General features: G+C 41.7%; 3 protein-coding genes across 6 annotated transcripts in view; 2 read left to right on the top strand and 1 right to left on the bottom strand.

Moving 5' to 3' along the window:
• The window catches only part of micu1 (mitochondrial calcium uptake 1), a 36,426-nt gene extending 30,756 nt beyond the window's left edge, over positions 1-5,670 (top strand). For all 4 annotated transcript variants that reach the window (XM_005915413.3, XM_005915412.3, XM_042215194.1 and 1 more), the window contains 3 exons: positions 809-917; positions 4,529-4,618; positions 4,814-5,670. In XM_005915413.3, the coding sequence (XP_005915475.1) occupies positions 809-917; positions 4,529-4,618; positions 4,814-4,974 (360 nt within the window). In that variant the 3' untranslated portion in view covers positions 4,975-5,670. The remainder of the gene's footprint in view (positions 1-808; positions 918-4,528; positions 4,619-4,813) is intronic.
• A 2,971-nt stretch (positions 5,671-8,641) lies between these two features.
• nolc1 (nucleolar and coiled-body phosphoprotein 1) lies at positions 8,642-14,608 on the bottom strand. The gene is made up of 14 exons (XM_005915410.3): positions 14,451-14,608; positions 14,103-14,158; positions 13,352-13,503; positions 13,132-13,241; positions 12,917-13,031; positions 12,701-12,828; positions 12,460-12,577; positions 11,931-12,062; positions 11,746-11,835; positions 11,397-11,651; positions 10,125-11,273; positions 9,869-9,996; positions 9,712-9,795; positions 8,642-9,598 (listed from the first exon to the last, which is right to left on the bottom strand). The coding sequence occupies exons 1-14, from the start codon at positions 14,559-14,561 to the stop codon at positions 9,440-9,442; spliced, it is 2,787 nt and encodes a 928-aa protein (XP_005915472.1). The 5' UTR covers positions 14,562-14,608; the 3' UTR covers positions 8,642-9,439.
• Positions 14,609-14,947: 339 nt separating this feature from the next.
• mrps6 (mitochondrial ribosomal protein S6) lies at positions 14,948-22,228 on the top strand. The gene is made up of 2 exons (XM_005915409.3): positions 14,948-15,424; positions 22,108-22,228. The coding sequence occupies exon 1, from the start codon at positions 15,086-15,088 to the stop codon at positions 15,416-15,418; it is 333 nt and encodes a 110-aa protein (XP_005915471.1). The 5' UTR covers positions 14,948-15,085; the 3' UTR covers positions 15,419-15,424; positions 22,108-22,228.
• The last annotated feature ends 1,505 nt before the right edge of the window (positions 22,229-23,733 follow it).

Below are 23,733 nucleotides of genomic sequence, written 5' to 3'. Positions count from 1 at the left end.
CGTTTTTATGCTGGATCGGTTTCACGGTAACGAGCCCCATCAGTCAACTGACTGAAGTTACACCCGTGCATATTGTATTCCCAGGGGTGTTGCAGCGAAATATGTCCCATTTCAATTTTTTGGAATGTAACGATGTGGACTGTCACAGAGCTGTTTGTTATACATTAAAGCACCACAGATGTCAGACTTAGCTACGATAAGGCACGTCTGATGGTTAAATACAGCGATTAGGAGAGAAAAGGAACAGAAAGCAGGGAAGTGACTGTTCCTCCAAGTCATGAGGGAAAAGATGAAGCTGGATGCTGCCAGAGTTGTCTCCCTAAGGAATTAAACAGCAGCAAGCATCGCTCCCTGTCTGTCTTCACTTCTTTTACTGTTTACCCTGTCTTCCTCAATCCTGCTGTCAGTCTGTCAGTATTGGCAGAACCTGTAATGTAAATGACTCAAGTATTATTTACAGCCCAAGACCAGCTGTTCACTTTTCTTTGCAAATAAGCTCATCAGCAGTGCAGCAGCTGTGTGACTATGTGTCTGTTTATATGTGTATGTGCGCATGTTTGCTTTAGGCTGTCTGTCCCCTTGTTGGTCTGTGGCACAATGTTTAACCATGTGTGTCAAAAGCTTATGCAGACTTCCTCTTGTCATTTGTGTCACACTCCTAAGGTCCTCCAAATGTGGTATTCTACAGTGGCAGCTCTTGTCTTAACAATAGTTGGCTGTTTTTCGCAGGTTTGGAATGCTCTAATAGCCCAAATACAAATGCAGGAAGGATTTGTAACAAATTTGTCCATTTTTCTTTGTCGCACAGGGCATCACATTTGAGGAGGTGGAGAACTTCTTTACTTTCTTGAAGAATGTAAACGACGTGGACACAGCTCTGAGTTTCTACCATATGGCTGGAGCCTCCATAGATAAAGGTACACCCACAGTCACCCTTTACTTTGACATTCTCTCCCTTCCCTAATTATCCCCCTTTAGACTTAACTGTTCTCCGTTTCATCGTCTGCATCTCATGGCTGTTAACACTCTGACAGCCAGATCTGCTTCCCACATCTTTTTTTTCCTGGCTTTTCTCCCAAACCAAGCTCAGCTATTTGTCATCTTTTTATCAGTCCATCCATTTATCCACCACTTCTTCCCCTGGGCCTGAAGAATTGTGCAAATTCAAACACAAAAACTGCTTATGCACACATGACAGATCGCTTTGTGCTCCTACTACAGGCTGCTGATGTCCCCTAAAACATGCCAGCATTATCACCGGGCAAGTGAATGGATGATTAGGGTTGAGTTAACCCACCATTAAATGGTTGCTTTCTCCATAAGTCTGTTACTGCAGGGTGGTGTGCAACAGCAGTTGAATACAAAAAACTGGACGATAACCTCTGGGACAAACAGGCCTGGGGAGGCTCTGCAGCCATCACTGGCTTGGATGAGCAAAGAGAAAAGAGCTTACAGTAGAACAGTAAACACTCAACCGGCTGGTGGGGCCAGTCACTCATAAAGAAACCTGCTGCTCCAAAGATACCTGCACAAAGTTGCATGGAGAAAGAAGGAAGAGCATAAACTACGTAAGATGTGAAAGGAATAATGATGTGGCACAAAATCACAGGGATATAGAGTGTGAAAGAGAAAAGATTAGATGGGCTCAGTGCATCAGGGAGCACACTGACCCTGTTGCACCTCTGTGAACATCTGGTTCTAGGGGCACCCGAACTAGCCTGAACTATAATCTATATGAAAAAGGAAAGTTGGGGTCTTTCTTAAAAGTAGAGAGGGTGTCTACTTTCTGAATCCAAGCTGCAACCCTGATAGCTGAAGGCTCTGGGATTCACAAATTAGAGTGCGGTTTAAAAGGTAAGTACTATTTCTGGATAATATTGTACTCTGAGGTGTTTGAGATTCATTGGGGGAGATCATTCAGGGTTCTGTGTGTCAGTATTTTAAAGTGTAGCATGGGTAAACTATGATCTTTCTCTCAGTACTTGATACAAATACTAATGTACTTTTTGAGGCCTTGCAGCCTCAGTCACTTTACACGCAACAACAATTAAGTCTGCAGAGAGCTTAGGCATTAGGGTGGAGACTGTTATAGGGCTATTAGCACTGTAATTCCTAAGATCATAGTTCATCAGAAGTGGGGGCACAAATCACAGCAAACTTTTTTGGCACAACTTCACCTACTTTCAAGGTGCATGGAGAGGATGAAACAATTCACAATGCAGGAACTCCAGCAACACTTAAGGAAAGAGGAACAACTTTACTGACTGCGGCTTGTGGCCTTCATCAGGGTCATCCACAAGCCGAAACCCGTTGGTCAGTCAGTAAAGTTGTTCCTCTTTCCTTAAGTGTTGCTGGAGTTCCTGCATTGAGAAATGGGTGTCATGGGCTGGGTCTGTGACCCGGTGTTTGAGTTTTTATATATTTTGGTATTCATTCGTGCCCTAGTTTAGTTCATCTAGTTAATTTCAAGGTTGCTGTTTAGTCCTTTGTTTCTTAGGTGTTTATGTCATCTCCTCCTGTATTCAGTCTCCCTTGTCTGTGCACCTACCTGGCATGCGTCCTGTCTGTGTGGTTATGTTCAGTTCAGGTCGCGTCTAATCCCCATGTTTCCTGTTTTACTTTGAAAGTCCGTCTAATGTCAGTGTATGTAGTTTCACTTTCCCTGTCCTGTCATTAGGTTCATGTGTATCAGCTGTTCCCCCTCATGTGTTTCCACTTCCCTTGATCATCCCTTATGTGTATTTAGTCACTGTGTTTCATTCAGTCTGCGTCGCGTCGTCTGTGTTCCACGCCTTATGTCATGTCAGGTTTCAAGTCTGTGCAAGTCATGGCTCATGATGCTTATTCTTATATTTCACAGTTCCCTCATGTTCTGGCACAATCTTGTTCATAGTCTCACTGTTAGTAGTTTCTTCCCAGTTTAGGTTCCTGTTTAGTTGTTGTCCCTGTTCAGTTCTCGTTTAGTTTAGTTCATGTACTCCAGCCTCAAATAAAGGCTCGCTTTTTGTTTAAAGTTCATTTGGTCTGCTTATCTGTGTCCGCACCTGGGTCCTCCAAACACTCTCCACACGGTCAGCCACTGCGGACCGTGACAGTGGGGGCACAAACAGACATAAAACTTCGGTAAATATTTTTGAAGAGCGATTGGTGTAACTTTTTACAGTGGAGCCAAACTCCAGTTACTAACTGGCCTTCCCCCCCCCCCCCCCCATTATACCATGAACACCTGCAGTGTATTGCACACCGCACAGTAGTAGTTCTTCACTTTGAAAAGTTGGTTAACTCATCCACATAAAAAGCGTCACAAAGGGGTTTAGTTAGGAAAAAAACCCTGAAAGATCTCACATATTAAGACTTTAAAAATCGCCCACAGAGTTCACTGTGGTTATGCTGTTCTCAGTGCTGAAGAATTTATTTTCAGTGCTTACTGGTGAAAACTAATTACAAAGTTTAAATTCATTAAATCACTCATACTGTCTTTATGTGGCTCAGCACTTTCATTACTACTCAATTCATTTGTCAGAAGCTGACAATGAAAATCTTTTTAATGTGAGAACAAAAGCGGCAGATGAGACCTGTGGCAGTTGTTTGAGGAGTCTGTTTCCTTCATTTGTTGCAGTGATTCAGTCCATCAATAGACCTCCATATGTTTTCTGTCTGTGCATCCATTTGTTCTGATTCATTTATGAAGCAGCTGCTGTGTTAAGGGAGCGAAGGGTCTACCCCGAGGTGCTTTTTCAGGCATTTGGTTTCAGTGGCATTTCTGCGCAGTAACAAACCGCGTATGTGTATCAGTGTGTTTTTGACTTTGCGTAGAGCGGCTTTGGGAGGATGCTGTGGGTTCACAGCGAGCTGGCAGACACATGTCTGCGAACTCTCTGCTCCCTGCTGCCGTCCATGAACTGAAACCGTTTTTCTCCTCTTCGAGCCCGAAGCAGCTCGTGTCTCAGCTGAGCTTTTTAATGTCTTTGTTACTCTCTTTTCCTTTGCTTTCATCTTGCACTCAAGTCCACTGATTTCACACCCTTTCAGAACAGTTTCTCATGTGTGGGTGTGTGATCTGGATCTGCACAATGGCTTTGTTGAATATATAAAAGAAGGCCAGTAATGAGGTTCTTGATGGCGTGCTGGCTCATCTTTTTCTCTCACCATTTGCAGGGAAATTTTTGTCACGTTTTATTTGTTCACCCCCACTCGTCTTTCATACCTGCCCTCCTCCATTTGTGACTATTGGTAAATCCTGATTAAACTTACATCCTCCATATTTTCCTCAGTCCAGTTCCATTCCCAGCTGGATTTCCTGTAGCGGTCCACTCTTTCTTCACCTCTCAGCCCCTTCTTTCTCTCATGTGTCCATCCGATAGCCTCCCCAGCGAATTGAAACCCTTTTTGTTGATCCGAGCAGTCTGATTTGCACACACTGTTCTCCACTTGCACCGCTGATGTGCTGACATGTGTGAGTCTGTGCCTGTGTTGCTCTCACAGTGAATCTTTTTATCTGTGTATCTTTCCTCCCTCTGTCTCTCAGTCACCATGAAGCAGGTGGCACGCACCGTAGCAAAAGTGGAGCTGTCGGATCACGTGTGCGACGTGGTGTTCGCGCTCTTTGATTGTGATGGTAAGTAGCTGACAGTCTCATCATATCTCTCTGCTCTAAATATTTATGAAACACAAAGCCTCCGGAGGTAGAAATCATCAATAAATGGAAGTCAGCTCCTTCGTCTTACTTACTCTTCCTTTATTATTTCATCATCCCGCTCCCCTGTCCATCACCCCTCTCCCCCTTCTCTCCTTCTCTGTCTGTCTTCCTTAGGGAATGGGGAGCTTAGTAATAAGGAGTTCATAGCCATCATGAAGCAGCGGCTCATGCGTGGGCTGGAGAAACCCAAAGACATGGGCTTCACTCGGCTTGTGCGTGCCATGTGGAAGTGTGCCCAGGATACCGCCTGGGATTTTGCCACACCGAAGACATAATGTCACAGGAGACCAGTTGCAATTGAGAGCGGAAGACAGCAGGTGTATAGGGCAACATTACCAATATCATCAAAGGCAGTCTTGCTTGGACGGGTTTTAAGAAGTTTAATAGACAATTAAGACTGCAGCTCATCATCAATCATTAACGCATGTTGCTGTAGTTCCAGCTATCAGTATTGTGGCTGAAGCATCCTGACGCAGTGCACTGTGTCCTGAAAGGCTTCTCTAGTGTGCCTGCCTGAGGCATCATGGGTATTTGTATGTTTGAAAATATACAAAGTTTGTATGTTTGATTTTTTTTTTTTCATATTTTATAAAGGAATGCAGAACGGTGCATCTGTTTGTCAAATGCTAAAAACACCACTTTGCTCTTCTGTATTTAATGCATTTTACAGCAAAAGGGCAAGACTAAAAGATGAATCAATCTAGTTTGACCTTCAGCTCTATAAAGGCTGCAGTATATCTGTTCTACGCTGTTAACATAGCCTGGATATTTCTTTGGTGGGACAAAGCAGAAGTCTGTAATGTCGTTAGCACCTCTTCACTCAGTCTGCATCTTTATTCCTATAATGTCCCATAAAAGATTAAGTATGCCGTCTTACCCTGTGTTCTTAGCATTATTATTCCCCATGGAAACACTTTATATACGACAGATGTTAAAAGAAGAACTCTATTAAAGATGCTACAATAATGTAATGGTGATGAAGCTTTTTATTTTTTATAACAGAGTTCTGCTTGACTTGTAAGTTGTTGTCCTGCCACGTTCCCATTTTCCCTCTTTGACAGCACAGTGGGGGGGATTAGCACGGCTATTTGTTGGAGCACCTGGGAAGTCATTTGTCAAGTGTAATGATTTTTCAAGCAAAAACGCATGGCTGATTGTAACCCCTGGCTTTGACTTCATTCCAGACGGAGAAAATGATTGTGTGTCTGTGTGTGTCTATGCGCAAGAGTAGTCAGCATTTTTGTCTAATTGAAATGGACAGGATGGGCAGTCCTCAGCCTGCGCTGCCCATTAAAAGATTGTCCTGCAGCCCTTCGTGCACACACACTGCTGCAATTTACCCGAACGAGCTGGCTCGCTCTGCCGCACGTAATACGACTGACAGACGGAAGTGGTGCTCGGGAGTGATTGCTAGGCAGGAGATCAGGTACGTGGACCTCTCATCAGTATTCCTCACCAATGGTCTTTTCAGAGTTTCTGTCTGGCATTTCAATAGCTCAGAAGTGGAAAATTATTTTTCTTTTAACATTGCATCACTTACATTCTGCTTTAATCATAGAATGGCTGTCCAGTGAAAGTCATGCATCTCCATTATGCCAGCTTTTAACATTAACTAGGAGAGTCTCATATCCAGCTTTGTGAAACTTTTTTTTTTTTCATTTAATCAAATTATTTATTGATTTGCTGGGCTTGCAAAGTAGACCCAAAAAGAAATGTACAGATTCTGTCTTCTGTGCTGTTTTGCTCTGCAGCACTTCCTTCCCCATAAGAAGGCCTGTGGTAATTCCTTCCCCATACAGCTGAAGATCATGTTTGCCCAGCAGTCCGAAGAAATGTTGAAATTCTAAATAAGACATTTTAAAAGCTGTGGCCGGCCTGCCTTTTCCTAATTATTCAATTTCAAAGCACTTATCCCAAATCAACAAATGATGAGCTTTAAAACCTGCAAAGCAAAACACTATTTCCTTTTACTTTCTAAAACTCCCTGAAGGACCTCCTGACCCTCTGCTGCTGCACAGAGCCTCCAAGTGCAACAGCAGCTACATCCGTGCTCAAAACTGCCCAGTAACCGTTCTACAGTAACCACTTCTCAACAGTTCATCCATGTAAAACCTCGAGCAAGCACGCTCTGTCAGATTTCTCTGCTTGATGAGCGCTGGAGCATTGCTCAGTGGTTAGCAGTTGCCAGGCTTGCAAAGGAGGCTATATTTGGAGTGACTGCAGACCTCGATCATAAGTCAACAGCTCTTTTTGTGCATTGAGTTCATGTAGTATTTCCTCCTTGTGCGTACATATGAGCTTTATGCACGGGGTGTGCGCTGTTCATTCAGTCTAAGCCTGAAGCTTTTTGCACTGAAACCAGAGAGTATATTATTCATTTGGTCATATGCGGTTTCCTATCTGCCAGATATTATTATGAGTTAATGAAAAAATATACTCTGCAATAAGAATAAGAGATCAGCTAGTCGGCTGCAAATTATTTAGTCTCGCAATCACTTTTCCCACTTGAGCATAAGGAGTTAAGAGGATAAAATGTAAAAATAATTTAAACAGTCACTGACTACAGTAATATCTGCCAATCCAATCCACTGCGATTAATCCACTTTTCACCAAAGGCTGTTTGTAGAGTTTTACGGGGAAAGATGAAATATTCAGTCATTTTCTGATGCAAACCAGACATTTACATTTACAGCCACTGCTGTCAAGAACAAGTTTTTACTGCCACGGCCACCCAGCTGTTCATGTAAAGTTCACTGTAAAATACAGATAAATGTATAGTTTCATGTCCCAGAGGGAAACCTGCTTGTATGCAGGTGAGGTCATGTCTGAGTTTCTTTAACAGGAAAATGTGATTACATTGTAACAATATATTGATAAACATTTCAGTTGAGAATTTTTCATGCATACCAACCCAGATGAAGTACAGTAATACTGAACTTATTCATGCTACCCTATCAGGGAAAATTTAGGTGGTGTAGTGGAGCAGTGGTTAGCCTCACAGCAAGGAATTTTCTGGTTGAAACCTGGTAGTTTCAAGCTTCTCTGTGTGGAGTTTGTGCCTGTTCTGGTTTCCTCCCAAAGCACTGTGACACTGGTGACCTGTCCTGGGTGTAGCGCACCTTTTCACTTTATGACAGCTGGGATAGGCTTGTCCCCACCCTTGCCTACAATCTAGATAAGTGCTTAAAAAAGAAAGAAAAGAAAAATAAACACACCAAAAAAAAAAAACCCCAACATCTCCACTGGTTGTTTGTTTTTTTTAATTGAGAAAAAAAATCCCTGATCATCTGGTATAAAACCTGAAATCTAAGCATGGACAGTACATGGTGTGTAGAACTGAGTCTTTATCTCCGTTTTCAGAGTGGTGCTAAATTGCTGGAATATCCCTTTAGCCGCACATGCTGATCTAACAGGCCTCAGTTCATTTGAGATGACAGACTTATGCATCTGTGTTCAACAGATGAAAAAAAACAAACAGGAAATGAGCTGTCTGGACACAAACTGCCCCGAGGAATCGGGTGACAGTTTACATACGTTGACTAAACGTCATGCTGAGGGCAGTGCTATTCCACTGCCACCTAGTGGCAATTGCAAAGTACATTTCTAAAGAATAAGTTGCAAAAAATAAAGCCTGATGTAGCAAATATGATACAAATGTAAACATATGCAAATTAATTTATTTCATTAAGGTTTAATAAGCACTCCATTTAAAAAGAAAATATTTTTTCTGGCTGTTATTCCACAGTTCAGGGTTTAAAGGGTTAACAAAGTTTAAAAATATGTACTTTCTAGACTGTTAATTTGCCAACAACAATATCAGCACACACGCAACAACTTGGTATGTGCAGATACTAAAAATTGGAGTTCCTCTCCAATTGTGCACATGTAAAACTGTCAGCTGAGCAAACAGTGAGTGAACTGTCCATGAAATCATCACCAGTATATTGTTTAGTCTTTATTTACAGATTTGAGGTGTAAAAGAAAAAAAAAAAATGACAGCGGTACACAAGATCTCATATGATAATCAAATAACTGAAACAAGCATGGCTATGTTCGAATTACATACTTAATACCACTGAACAGTACAGGGAGGGACTGAAAGGACTTCCTAACAAAGGGAACGGATCCAAAGAAAAAAGAATCCTTGAACAGAGAAAAGACCTTGAGAGGCCCTTAAAGATTGAAGTGGAATAAAACATAATAAATACAGTATAAAATTTCTACTTGATAGGTTTTCTTGTGATGTTAAGAAAAAGCCCCAAACCTCTTCACATTTAAATGTGGACAAAGAAGAAAAAAAAAAGAAAAAGGGACAAACATCAAGAATCCATGTAGTCTATTAAACAAAAAACAAATTTGAAAATGAAGAACACGTATAGATGGATTGATTTCGATCATACCTAGACAAGAAGATTGCTTAATGTTACAAACATTCACCATTTAAGAAGAAAGGAGGTTGTGAAAACAAGCAGAAAGAGCCAAACATTTTCTCCATTAGCCAGTGGCTGCAGCCACCTAGTGGCTATAAGTAATGTCACAGTTGGGAGCACATTTCCCTGCTGCCACAGCTCTGCTAAATGTAAACTCCATTACAGACTCGGTGTGATGGACCATCTTCTGTTAGTGTGCTGCTGCTGCTACTGCTGGAGAGACTGTTTACAGGAGGGTGGTTTGAGCAGACAACTTGTATTCCTGATCTGTCCGGTAAAGTACAGTTGAAATGGGAGGTTGTGGACTTTCTCAGTCGCTGTCAAACTTAATGGAGTTGACTGAAGTGGAGATGGCTCCCCCACGGTAGCTTCCTCTTTTCTTCTTTGTCTTTTCGTGGCGGAATGATTTGCCTTTTGTGAACTTGAGCACATCGTTAGCTTTCTGGCCCCAGTCTCCATTGGCTCCCATCTGAAATAGAACATTATAAAGAGAGAGAAAAAAAAAGATTGTTTATCTGCCACCTCAACAACTATAATGCTCAGTAATCCTGTAAAAATGATTATTATGATTAAATAATTCACCTTTGCATCAAACGAATTGTCTGCAAGGCGCGGGTCCACATTTACTTCGTCGTCTTTTATTCTACGGAAGGGTACGTTGGTAGACTGGAAAACAAAATGTTTCAGTCAGCTTATTTCAGTTCACTTTAATTCAATTCTAGCTTTGTGCAGGTCTTACCTTCTTATTGGCTTTAGGGAAAGTCTGTGGTGTGGTTGTGGCCTTCTTATTTTTTGGTGTTTTTAAATCCGTTTCTTCCTCTTCGCTTTCTGATGATTCTTCATCCTTTTTTCTTTTTCCATTAGTACCTGTATCAGATGAAAAGGGGCTCATACTTAGTAAACACTACACTTCTATAAATATTAAACACTTAAGGACCGACAGTTAAGTGATAGTTTTTTTTTCCCCATTTAATGACCAGATGTTTGAGACTTACTGTTTTTTGGGGTGTTGGGTGCAGTGGCTGCTTTACGTGGCACTTTAGCCTCATCTGATGAACTCTCCTCAGAGCTGCTGTCGCTAGATGACGACTCTGCTGGCTTTGCTGCAACCTTCGCTGATGCTGCTGCCGTCTTGGGAGTTGCTGCCTTGCCGTTGGCAACTGTAGGCTTAGTCACGGGGGTCTCAGTCTCTGAATCAGAGCTATCTGAGGAATCAGAGCTGCTCTCCTCTGCTTTTTTTGCCTTTTTGACTGCAGGCGCTGCCTTTGTTGTTCTCGCAGCTGCAGGGGCGGGCTTCTTGGAAGCAACTGGAGCTTGTTTCTTAGCTGCCTCATCCTCTGAGTCTGAGCTGTCAGAGCTGCTTTCTTCTGCAGCAGCAGTCTTAGCTGCAGGAGTAGCAGGCTTTGAAGCGGGCGTAGCAGGCTTAGCTGCTGCTGGCTTGGTCTTAGCTGGCTCTTCATCATCCTCAGAAGAGGACTCTGAGCTACTCTCTTTCGGGGCAGGCTTTCCTGCAGGTTTAGCAGCCTTTCCTGCAGGTTTAGCATGCTTTGAGGCTGAAGTAGCAGCTTTAGCTGCTGCAGGTTTAGCCTTGGCTGGCTGCTCTTCATCTTCAGAGGAGGAATCAGAGTCAGAGCTGCTCTCTGCTGCAGGAGTAGCCTTTGCTACCGGAGTAGCCTTCTTTGAAGCTGGTGTTGCAGGCTTAGCTGCTGTTGGCTTGGCCTTGGCTGGTTCTTCATCTTCTGATGAGGAGTCTGAGTCAGAGCTGCTTTCTGCTGCAGCAGCAGGCTTAGCTGCAGGGGTGGAACTCTTTGAAGCTGGCTTAGCTGCTGCTGGTTTAGTCTTAGCAGGCTCTTCTTCATCTTCAGACGAAGAGTCAGACTCTGAACTGCTCTCTGCTGCTGCAGGGGGCTTTGCTGCAGGGGGCTTTGCTGCAGGGGGCTTTGCTGCAGGCTTTGAAGTTGGTGTAGCTGTTTTAGCAGGCTTGGCTTTCACTGGCTCTTCCTCATCCTCAGAGGAGTCCTCTGAATCAGAGCTGGTCTCTGCTGCCTTGGCTTGGGGTTTAGATGCTCCAGAAGCTGTGGATGGGGTTGCGGTTTTTGTGGGAGGCTTTGCTGGGGCCTCATCTTCAGAGCTGCTATCTGAATCTGGAAAGCAAGATCAATGCTGTCATGAAGGTTTGCAAACAATATAGGGTTAATAACAGAAATTATATTAGGTCATATTTAACAACTTCTGAAGCTCAAATACCCAAAATGTGCATCTCCTACCTGAGCTCGAGGACTCGTCTTTCTGAGCTGGCGTAGTCTTGGCAGGTGCAGCTTTGGTTGGGGGTTTCTTTGCTGCCTCCTCCTCCTCTGAACTGGAGTCCTCCTCGGAGGATTCATCTTTAGCGGACTTAGCTGGAGCCGCTTTAGCAGGAGTCACCTTTGTTGCAGGTTTCTTCACCTCTTTAGCTGGAGAAGGTTTGACTGGGGCTGCTTTACCTGCAGGCTTCTTGGCCGTCTCCTCTTCTGAGCTGGAATCTAAAAAGATGAGAGACATTTACAAACATTCACTGTCACAAACTGATCATCATTTTAAGATGGGAAATGGGCAAGTGACGTTTGTGATCCATACCAGAGCTCTCTGAGCTGGACTCCTGCTTCTTTGCAGCAGGTTTGGACGCTCCAGGTTTGGCTGCAGGTGACTTTACGGGGGCTGGTTTTGCTGTGCAAGTTAAAATGCTGTTAGACATTTAACAATAAACACCAAGAAGTCAAGGTGGGGGAAAAAAAAAAAAAAAAAAAAAGGAACCCACTTACCTGCCACCTTTTTGTCGTCATCACTGCTGTCATCACTGCTGTCTGAAGAGTCGCTGTCCTTGGCCTTGCTTGCTGCTGGTGCAGCAGGAGCTTTGTGGATTGAAGCAGGAGGTGGTACAGCACTGTATGCTCCTAGAAAGACAAATGTAGATCGTCAGCATCAAAAACAAATACAAACATATTTTAATAAATAATTTCCCTTAGGGATCAATAAAGTAATCTGATTCTGATAATCACAGATCATTCCAGAGATGACCAAGTGAACAGCTCTGGGTATAATTCAGTCAGAGCAGACTGGTGTTATGATCATGATATGGACAAAACTGGACTGTTGTAATTAATGTGAACTCAATCTCACTTATTTTTTCATATAGCTGTCGAACGTACGCACATCAGTAATAGTCTAAAAAGACTTGATTGGGATTCACTTCCTAGGTTTGTCGCTGATGCAAGTGTGCCTTACATCTTTCCATACCAGACTTTTGTTACTGTGCAGCTTGTATAGTTGTAAGAAAGCATGAAAACACACCTGCTTTGGGTTTTTTGCTGGGAGGAGCCTCATCCTCTGATGAAGAGTCTTCACTACTTGACTCAGCAGCAGCTTTATTTACTGGAGCTGGTTTGACTGGAGCTGGTTTGACTGGAGCCTGACAGAACACATGGAAATATGCTGTTAATATCTGCTGCATGCATTTATCCGCTACACACCACACTTGGCTGAGTGTGAGACAATCAACAACACATAACAAGATAAAGAAGGCCTTGTGTACCTTGGCTGGCTTCTCATCTTCAGAATCTGAGGAGCTGTCTTCGCTGCTGCTGCTCTCCTTCTTCTTTTGAGCTGCAGCTTTGGCAGCAACAGCTGCTTTGGGTGTTGTGACTGCACCAGCCTTGGGTTCTGTTATTCAGAAATGCATACAGTAAATTAAATAACCCAAGATTTTTCCCCAATCTTAACTTAAACAAATTACTCAATATAGACTTACTTTGTGCAGGAGCTTTGGCGGTTTGTTCTTCCTCAGAGTCAGACTCTTCACTGCTGGAGCTGCTATCCTTTTTCCTTGTGCTACCTGCAGCAGCAGGAGGTTGTTTTACGGGTGCCTACAAACAGACACTACATTTTAATAAAAGGATAACGGGCAAGGTAATGTAGCAAAAACAGGCTATCATGAGAATGTCTGATTCTGATGCTTCCTACTACCTTTGCAGCAGGCTTTGCAGGAGCTTTGTCCTCCTCAGAGTCACTAGAGTCTTCACTGCTGCTGGATGCAGCTTTAGTAGCTGCTGCTTTAGCAGGCCCCTTTTTGGCTGCTAAAATGTAGAATGAGGAAAAATGTAATATCACAGCGTTTCAGAATGCACATTACTAGCAGAATTCAGCCAACCCTTTCAGTTAGCCATATCAAATATGAAGGTTATACCTGCAGGAGCTACTTTAGTTTGTTTTGCGCCAGCCTCTTCATCCTCACTGCTTGACTCTTCACTGCTGGAGCTCTCAGTGCTGGGTTTTGCCTTCTTGGCTGACGGTCCCGTCCAGTTCGGAGGCACCTTTCGTTTTTTGGCTTCGGGAGATCTATTTAAAATAGAGTTTCAATGATACAGCCCATAATTATATTAATACAGAGTATGCAACACCACCCTATATTAATGTTAAAAAGAAAACTTCAACGGGATAAAAGGCACTCCCTTTCCCAGAGTAGAAAGATATGCAAATAATAATGCTTTAGTCGTTAGCCTGCATACCAAAGTGTCCTTGGGCAAAAAACTGAACACTGAGTTAGTGAGAGACTGGTTGAATCCCTCCACTCTGCATGGTAAACTATTCTTTGGCATGTTGAATAAAATGCTTTGAACATTCAAGTAGAGTAGTACAGTGCTATATAAGAACCATTTCATTTCCCATTTGTCTAAACAAAAAGCGCTTCAAATTTGTAAAACAACAAAAGGGTTGTGTTTATATTGTATTAGATTTTTCTCTGATAATCTTCAAACTCAACGAGTGTGAACAGACCCTTGGACACTAGGAGAGCAGCAATGGAATTTCTATTGTACCAATACATTTTTAAAGGAACATACTTATCGACACAGAAAGTCAGCTTGGTCATGCGTTTCATATTTTTATTTGAAAAACCCCTCTCGGATAAAAAAAAAAAAAAATTATAAGCAACTCACTTCACCCAGAAGTTGTAGATATTGACGAGTCTCTCCTCATTCTGATCTTGCGGAGCCTGTAGAGAAACACGTGAAGTAGTAAGTTAATAATTCCCTTGCAGCACTTTGAATTTGTGACTAAAACTCCACAAATCATAATTTAAAAAGTATAAACACGCTGCAGCATTTACACTTTAACGCACTGAGACCGTTAATTAGCCCAAAAGCAGGTTGCAGCTGATACACGTGCTAACTTCACCGGCTCGGTAACCTGCACGTATTTACCCCTCGTGCCGCCTGGACCTAACGTCTAATACCCGACGACAGGACGTGTCCGTCAAACACCGCCACACAGCGTAGGCTACTCACCACTTTAGTCTTTTTCAAGAACTCCTGAGCCGCTTTGGTGAACTTGTTCTCCACCAGAAACGAGTACACGCATTTGAAAAGATCACTCGGTACCGACTTCTCCGCCGCCATCTTCAACACGTTCTTCTGGAAAGGGAAGTGACGGAATCAGGCACTTGTGAGCAGACGCTTGGTGTCGACGTATCCACGCTTCAGTAAAAAAATAAATACCAGTTTCTAGAGATTTCCAAATGTCAGAAAACTAAATAAAACACAATTCCACTGACTAATTGTGATTTTAAAAATCCTTTAAAAAACTTTACAAATATTTCGGGTTGCTCCCACGTGACTAATTTCCTAAAATAATACGAGTAAAATATGTGGATATGCTAAATAAGACGCGATTTTTTTTATTATTGAAATACACTTATTCATAGATTTAACGCCACATTTAAAAAAAAATAAATGACTCTTATTTTTTATATTTAGTAGGCTTTGTTGCCCACGAAGGCGCACGCTTTATGCGTCATCACTAAAGACCTTTCGTGCCTGCCCCTCGTGTCATAACATGTCGCCTTTCAACTGAGCAGTGTGGCAATGACAGCCCAGTTCTAGCTGAATTAAACGTGTGAGTCGGGTATTACTAAGCTGCAGCCATGCCTCGGTACGAGCTGGCCCTGATCCTGAAACAGATGCAGCGGCCGGAGACGGCGGCAGCTCTGCGAAGGACGGTGGAGACGTTAATGGAGCGGGGCGCCTTGGTGAGAGACCTGGAGAACTTGGGAGAAAGACAGCTGCCCTACAGAATGACCAAACACAACCAGAGGCACAGCCGAGGGACTTACTTTCTGGTGGATTTCTACGCAGCTCCCAGCATGCTCGCTGGCGTACTGGATCACCTGCACCGTGATGTGGACGTTGTGAGGCCCACTGTGCTGAAGAAAGACGCCCAGGTCCCCAACAGTAACTGCTGCGGACCCCAGAAGTGATTAAATGTAAGGCTTAATGAATGGCGGAGGTGTTTAAAATCACTGGTGCTCAGAGTGAAACAAAGTGCTGTTTTATCACCACAGCTATCTGTTACATGCGTGTATTTTTGGGCTGTAGTAAAATATGAAATACTCTGCTTTATCGGCCACTTAACTCCATTAGAGAAATGGCAATCAGAAGCACAGTTGAGTAGTTAATGTAGAGCCCCAATCGATGTCTAGAGTCAGAACAATGTTAAATCTGAAGAAAATCAACCATTACAGTTAGATTATTGCATTTGTGAGTTCGCCATTATTGTTCATGTACAGCCCAAGAAGGAGAGCAAAGAGAAGCTTAGTTTTTACAGTAGTGAAAACTTATCAGTGGTTTCTTGAAGAAAATCGCTTACACACACACACACACAGAGTGGACTGTGGATGAGAACAAACCTCATGCATGTAATAAAGTGTTTTAGCACTGATGATTAATTCGACCTTTAAATAGCCCAGACAGAAAGGAATACCGCTGTTTATTTGAGGGGAAAAGTCACTTCTGTGATCCTGGATATCAGGGAACAAGCAACCGAATACAACCTCTAGTAACTGATTTAAAGCATTTTAAACACATAAGAAAAGAAAAAAAAAAACAGACAATGTGTCTGTGAAGGTTCTCAGTCATCCGTCTGGACTTCTTTAAGTTTTCTTGAAGATGTTTCGCCCTTCATCTGAGAAGCTTCTTCAGTTCTAAGTGCAATTGGTGGAGAGTCTTGGATTTTAAGCCCTATGGGAGTGTCCCCAAGAGTGTCATGGACCCCCTAATGATCCTCTACCTAATCGCATGAGCCAAGGTGTGAAAACGGGTGTAGGTAACAATCAGCCAAGGCTTCACCCTATCATGTGATTTTCTGAGGTCAAAAGGCCCAGGATGTGAGTGGGCTTTAAGGCGTCTGGAAAGGGATCTCAAAACTGGATGGCAGACAGTTGGTGTTGTAAGCCATGGGCTCTGTTCAAAGAGGGTCGTTCACAGTGGACATTAGGGGATCCATGTCACTCTTAGGGGAACACTCCCATAGGACTTGAATATGGGACTTTCCACCATTTGACATTAGAAGTGAAAAAGCTTCTTGAATGAGAGGTGAAACGTTTTCAAGCAACTTTAAGAAGTCCAGATGCTGTTCTATCCAAGCTCCTTAGACTACGATAACCTGGATGACTGAGAACCTTCACAGACATACCAACCTCAAAACTGGATTATAGATGGCAGACAGTTAGTTTTGTAAGCCCTGCTCATGTTCACAGTGGACATAGATGGCTTCTTTCACTCCTCTTTCAAACCATCTGTCTTCTCTGTCCAAAGCATTCCTCGCTGCACTGTACAGCATACACCACGTTGTTAAGTTTCTGTTTGGTAGTTTTGTCTGATGAACCAGTTTTTGTCTGAGTGCGTGGCTGGGTCTGAAGTGCACTGGGATCTCGTGCTTGGAGAAGACTCCTGAGTTTCTCTGATAAACCTGCTACATAAGGGATGACAGTATTGTTCCGTTTGTCCTTCTGATTCTCCCTAGTTGGTGTCTGATCTTCTTTTCTGTGCATCATTGCTGCACAGGGGCAATTAGAGCAGGGCGATATGGCCAAAAATATTTATCACGATATATATTTGAAAATTTGCGATAACGATATATCTGACGATATATTGGATGCGAGACAAAATACAACTCCACAACATTACTAGCGCAAAAAGACAACCTTCCATTTATTTTCACTTAAACAAGAAGCTGGTTTTTATGTACATTAAAGCTTTATAAAAATGCAACAGTGCAAATGCAAATTCCTTGCTGAAAGTTTAACCAAAAGGCATTTCCAGTAGAAATGGGCTGACATATCCTGAGCATAACCATGTATAATATCCACTGAAGTTAAAAAGAGGTGCTTTGCAACATTAAACTGCAGTGTGCAGTACGTATGTTTCGGACCATAAGGTGCACGGGATTATAAGGCACATTAAGCGAAACAAAGCAGTCAGATAAATCAAACTTTATTAAACTCATTCTTCTTGCTTCCTCCACTTCTGTGCCATTGATTCATTAATGTTGAATTCTCTGGCAGCTGCTCTATTCTCATGTTGTTGCAGTATATGAATGACTAACCTTGTATTGTGGATGGATTATCTCAGTTGTTCTCCTGACTGAAGTTTGGTCCGTTTACAGCATCCTGCCATGCGATTGCATTTGTCTCTAACCATGAGGAAGCTTCACGTTAACTTTTATAAGTGGAAAAAAGTTAGCGTTCATCCTCCAGCTTCACTGTTTATGTTATGTTATGCTAACATAGCTGTGTCGCTAGCGATCACGTAGCACATCATTAAATACCAGCTAGCCCAACTTCAGTAACCCTACAAACGTCACTGCTGTTTAGTTTCCTGTCTTCATTTATGTTGGAAGTGATAGCAGAGCTGTACGTTTGAATTTTTTCAGAAATCTCTCAGTCAGAACATGCTATATCATGCTTAGGTAACTAGCGAAACTAGCGAGCTAACTTCCGCTAGCTTCCTGCTAACTTCTAACTCCGTTAAATGTAATAACTTTTGTTTTCATGGATGCCTGGAAGTTAAACTTCATAGTTACACCTGGTAAAGCAGCAATGCTGATCGTTTTATTAAAGATGAAAGAATTTAGACAGGTTTTAACTCTCAGTGATGCTGCAGTGTTGTTTGACCTGAAGCATACAGAGTTTAGGACCCAGATTACTCCCAGATTTAAGAGCATCTTAGTCCGACAAATACGACAATAACAACGGCCGCTTGCATGTTCTGCAAAAAAATGTGCTTTGTTGTGTATCTGACGGACAAACACCAATCCAGTTCCACATCACTGAAGTTGCACCATTTTTACCAATTCTGGTTCATCTGTTTCACTAAACAATCGGCCATGTGCGTATGAAAACAAAGGCACTGCGCATGCGCGTTTTACTCCCATTCTATCGCGATATTTCATTTTCCTATCGTTGCCTAACATTATACCGGTATTACCGTGAACGGTATAATATGGCCCAGCCCTAGGGGCAATAATTAGAAAAAGCAAACTCCCCCATGTGGTTACAACAGATGGTTAAGTCCATTTGGTTGTAAACTCTGTACCTAAACCAGCTCCACCCTCAGCCTCCTCGCTTGCTCATACCAGAAAGGAATATGATATAGTGTGATAATGTATTAAAACAAATTAACCAAATTCATTAAACCAGTTGTTTGCTTTATAGCTTTAGTGACTGCAAACTAACTTATTGTGAAAATGAGGCAGGAGTGTAAAAATGTGAATGAATATTACAAAAGTATTTCAGTTGTGTGTTTGTGGACATGACCATCACACATGAAGTAGCCAAACACAAAGATAATCCTCTAAATAAATGATCAGTTCATTAGTCACCATCCCTGTAATATGTGAGTGTATTACTTTACTACAAGTTCATACATTTGGTTCATATAAGATTAGTTTGCACAAACACAGTGTCTGTATTTATTTCGTTTGCTTGCTGATTTGTAAGGGAGGATCATTTTGCATGTCTGCAACAACAGCAGATCCACATGAGATCCTCCAGACAAACATAGATGTGTATTAAGCTCTAATAAGAGGTCCTACCCTGAGTTTGTACTGTCCTCCTCATCTACCCCCTACACCTACAGACACAGCCCTGTCATCTCTCGCCTTGCCTGCAGGTGTCATTGTTGAAGCAATTTAATCAGGATTTAAATGATTGATTCTTTCCACAAAACCATTAAAGTAAAAATATTGAGCTCCCTCGTGCCTCTTGAAAACAGATAAGCACCCCCCTTCTCCTCCCTCCATCTGTTTGTCTGAAATGGATTTAACTAGACGTGTACGCATACACAATGATATTATAATAGCTTCACTACATATATTCCAACAGAAATATGTGTGATAGGACAATAATGCCTGATAATTACAGTTGACTGATAAATCTTTCAGCCTCTACTAATAAGTGTCTGTATTCTTTCGCCATGAAGTGATTAATTAAACTATTAGTTAAAATGCTATAATCAACAGGAACTGGGAGTAGGGGATTTTACTGTTAAGTCTGAACTGACCTTTTAATACAGTCGTTGTGGTGCTCTAATATAACCACAATACTATGCATCAGTATTTGTGTTGATCGACAGTGGTGGTTGCTAGGGCTGTGCGATATGACCTAAATCTCATATCCCGATATAAGAATTCTATCGTCCGATAACGATGTAAATCACAAAAATGTAACATTTTCTGTAAATTCTGTGAATCTCGGGCAGCTCGACTTGCGTGAAGTGTTTCCAGCTGGGCGTCCTTTACCTGGAGTCGAGTGCTTTAACCGATGCATGAAACGATACATTTTTAGAGAGAAGTTGTAACAGCCGCTGTTTTCTTAGTATTTATTACACGGCGTGCTGCGGGGAAAAGCCTGTTCTAACGTTTGAGTCTAAGGTTTATTTTTTAGCACCTGGCGGCTCTTTTTTAATTCTCATCCGTAAATAATCTGCTCTTTCACGTGATTCGGTTTATTTTGAAAAGTCTCAACAGGATCTTGAGCTTTATTGTGAAAGGTTTATGTGGAACATAAACAAGCGGACACGCGAAGGTGTTACTGTCGCTGTTGCTAGCGACAACGCATAAAAACAGGCGCTTGTCCGTCAGTAGTGTGGTTATATTAAATATAAGAGAAAGAGAGAACTTTAAGAAATTAATATAGCCACTACAATGACCATCAGAACGATGAAAAAATATTGCCGCAAACAGTTTATTTTGCGACACCACGAAACAAACAATGGCGTAAAATGAAGATGTTTTTATATCGTCATCGATATATATCGTTATATCGAACAGCCCTAGTGGTTGCTTATCAGAGGCCGGTGTTGTTTTATTTCAGAGTGCTTTTGTTTAAACTGTAGAGAACAAAAGACACTATTGTTTGGGTTCTCTGATACATTTAGGAAGAAATAAGTACACTTCCTGTGCTGATTAGCTCTTATTGTCATTAAAGGTGAGCACTTCCCTTCAGTTAACAAAGGTGAAAAATTGCTCCTGTCACAACACGTTAATATTGACTAGGGCTGTAACTCGGATAATTCCATTAAAAAACTTCCCCAGGAGAAATTATTTTCTCCGATGTTTCATTTAATTCATGTAAGAAGAGGTGTTTCTCCCACATTTGTGATTTAAAAACAGACCTGCATTAGAAACATATCTAGGATCACATGTGTGAATAAAAAGAATGACAATTAAAAATATCTTTTTAAATAAGACAGAAAAGCCACGGGGCGGAGCTGTTGCAGAGATGGTGCAATCAGGTGGCGTGAACGAAAACATGTTTCGAACGTTCAAAATAGCAGTGCTTGTTCGTGTAATCACCACAAAGGCCTTTACTGGGAAAAACTGTCCTTCATCAAAACCATTGATCAACAAGTGCAAACAGGAAGAAAAGTGAACTTTCTAGCTGCTCCCACCCACCGCAGTTTGCTTAACACAGCAACACATCTACAATAAAGCTATAGAAATTACAATAAAATTATATTTATGCAACTGAACTTTTAACTTAGTCTCATACAATGTTTAAATAAGACAGCCTAATGGAGGTTGACTACAGCCATCCTTTCTGTCACACTGATGCCAACAGTAAGCAGGGGTGAGTCTAAAGGGGGGGCATGGGGTGTACTACACCCTATTTATTTCAAGGCTTATTTCAAGTCTACTAATTACATTCTATTAATGTTTTAAAATATAAAGCAGTCTTATTGGGCCAATAAAACTTGAACCACTTACCCAGTGCTGTTCGACTGGCCCCTGAATTATTCTAACATTAGTAATTAACATTAATTATTTACGTCCACGCTATCAGAACTTCTGTGTTATGCCGCAGGAAACGTCGCATCAAATAACAGGCCAAACCTCAGTTCAGAGAATCCCGATTAGCTCGCTTTTCTTCATTGCAGCCATCACATGCTTTTTTACAGACACACACTCACTGCTACACTACCACACTTAAACACACACACCAAATCTACCTCATCCAGGAGACGCAATACTGTCAGAACACCTTCCAAGAAGATACATAAGTGGATAAGTGAAAGAAAATGGTTGGACAGATGGACGAATTACTGCATTTGTTAATATTGTTTTGATTTTAACATTGTTAAAAGAAGTTTAAAATCTGACTTTAATGTGGCACGCAAATACACTTAAAAAGGTTTGGTTCTTTTGACAAATATTGCATGCTGCTCAACTGTCAAAAGACTCGCCTTTTTTCTCTTCTGAATATTTCTGATAGCTCAAGACTAAATTATTTCTTAGTATTTCTCAATGAAATACTGCTGATGTTAAACGAACTGACTTGTTGATTGAGAAACGGACAGTAAAACAGAAATCTCATGGAAAAAAACCTTCACCGCAGGCTCACATGAGTGAACTTTAACTGCACTAACAGAAGCCACAGGAATAGAAATCTATACAAGATCACATGAAACTCAAAGAATTCCATGATCAGCTTTTATTGATCAGTGACAATATTTCTGAACACGTCTACAGGCAGTAGACAAACACAAAGTCAGTCATACATATTAGTATGCTCAGTATTCTCTCACTGCACATTTTTAAGTGTTATCTCAGGTTCATGCTGACTCTGCTGTAACGTTTAGCCCTACATAATGTTTGTTCTGTCTTTCGCAGGTTCCAACAGATCACATGCAGAAGATGACTCATGTGACACTTCCTTCTTTCACCTATTTCATTAGCTGCATGCATCGACTTGGATGTAATATCATATGTGATAATAAAATACTTTTTTCTATCCATTTTGCACTTTTCCTTTTTTGTCAAGCATTTGAGACACTGCTTCACATGATGGTTAGTCATGTGATGGAAGTTTCAGTTCTTTTATTGTAGGTGTGGTTTATGCAGGGTTTTTATAAGCCATTAAAACTTGATCAACTGTCTCTGGGGAAAAAGCCGCTTGTTGTTGCTTCCGTTTTCTCTCTGGACTTTCTTGGTTCTTTGAGCAGTATTTGTTGCCTAAATCTCAATTAAAGTATAAGTACACAATCATGGTATTTATTTTGTGTAAGACAACATTGAATTAACCAGGTTACTAACAAAAGAGCCAGCCAACTTAACTGATGTCTTTATGTATATACAGTGGATGCAAAAGTTTGGGCAACCTTCTTAATGGTGATTATTTTCCTGTATAAATCGTTTGTTGTTGCAATAAAAGAAAATGTCAGTTAAATATATCATATAAGAGACACACAGTGATATTTGAGAAGTGAAATGAAGTTTATTGGATTTACAGACAGTGTGCAATAATTGTTTAGACAAAATCAGGCAGGTACATAAATTTGGGAACCACAAAAAAAGAAAAAAAGAAAAAAAATGAAATCAATATTTAGTAGATCCGCCTTTTGCAGAAATTACAACCTCTAAACGCTTCCTGTAGGTTCCAATGAGAGTCTGGGTTGTGGTAGAAGGTATTTTGAACCCTTCCTCCTTACAAAGCATTGCTAGTTAATTCAGGTCCGATGGCTTTCGAACATGGACAGCTCTTTTTAACTCACACCACAGATTTTCAATAATATTCAGGTCTGGGGACTGAAATGGTCATTCTAGAACATTGTACTTGTTCCTCTGCATGAATGCCTTAGTAGATTTTGAGAAGTGTTTCGGGTCGTTGTCTTGTTGAAAGATCCAGCCCTGGCGCAGCTTCAGCTTTGTCACTGATTCCTGGACATTGGTCTCCAGAATCTGCTGATACTGAGTGGAATCCATGTGTCTCTCAACTTTGACAAGATTTCCAGTCTCTGCACTGGCCACACAGCCCCACAGCATGATGGAACCACCACCGTATTTTACTGTAGGTAGCAGGTGTTTTACTTTGAATGCTGAGTTCTTTTTCCTCCATGCATAACGCCCCTTGTTATGCCCAAATAACTCAATTTTACTTTCATCAGTCCACAGCACCTTATTCCAGAATGAAGCTGGCTTGTTCAAATTTGCTTTAGCATACCTCAAGCGGCTCTGTTTGTGCTGTGGGCAGAGAAAAGGCTTCCTCTGCATCACACTAGCATACAGCATCTTCTTGTGTAAAGTACGCCGAATGGTTAAATGATGCACAGTGACTCCATCTGCTGCAAGATGCTGTTGTAGGTCTTTGGTGCTGGTCTGTGGGTTGACTGACTGTTCTCACCATTCGTTGCTTCTGTCTATCCGAGATTTTTCTTGGTCTGCCACTTCGAGCCTTAACTTGAACTGAGCCTGTGGTCTTCCATTTTCTCAATATGTTCCAAACTGTTGAAACAGACA

The sequence above is a fragment of the Haplochromis burtoni genome, unplaced genomic scaffold, assembly GCF_018398535.1.
Source record: "Haplochromis burtoni strain Fernald_Lab_line unplaced genomic scaffold, NCSU_Asbu1 Contig_12, whole genome shotgun sequence".
In the NCBI taxonomy this organism is placed as follows: Eukaryota; Metazoa; Chordata; class Actinopteri; order Cichliformes; family Cichlidae; genus Haplochromis; species Haplochromis burtoni.
This window is presented reverse-complemented; position numbering and strand designations above follow the sequence as displayed.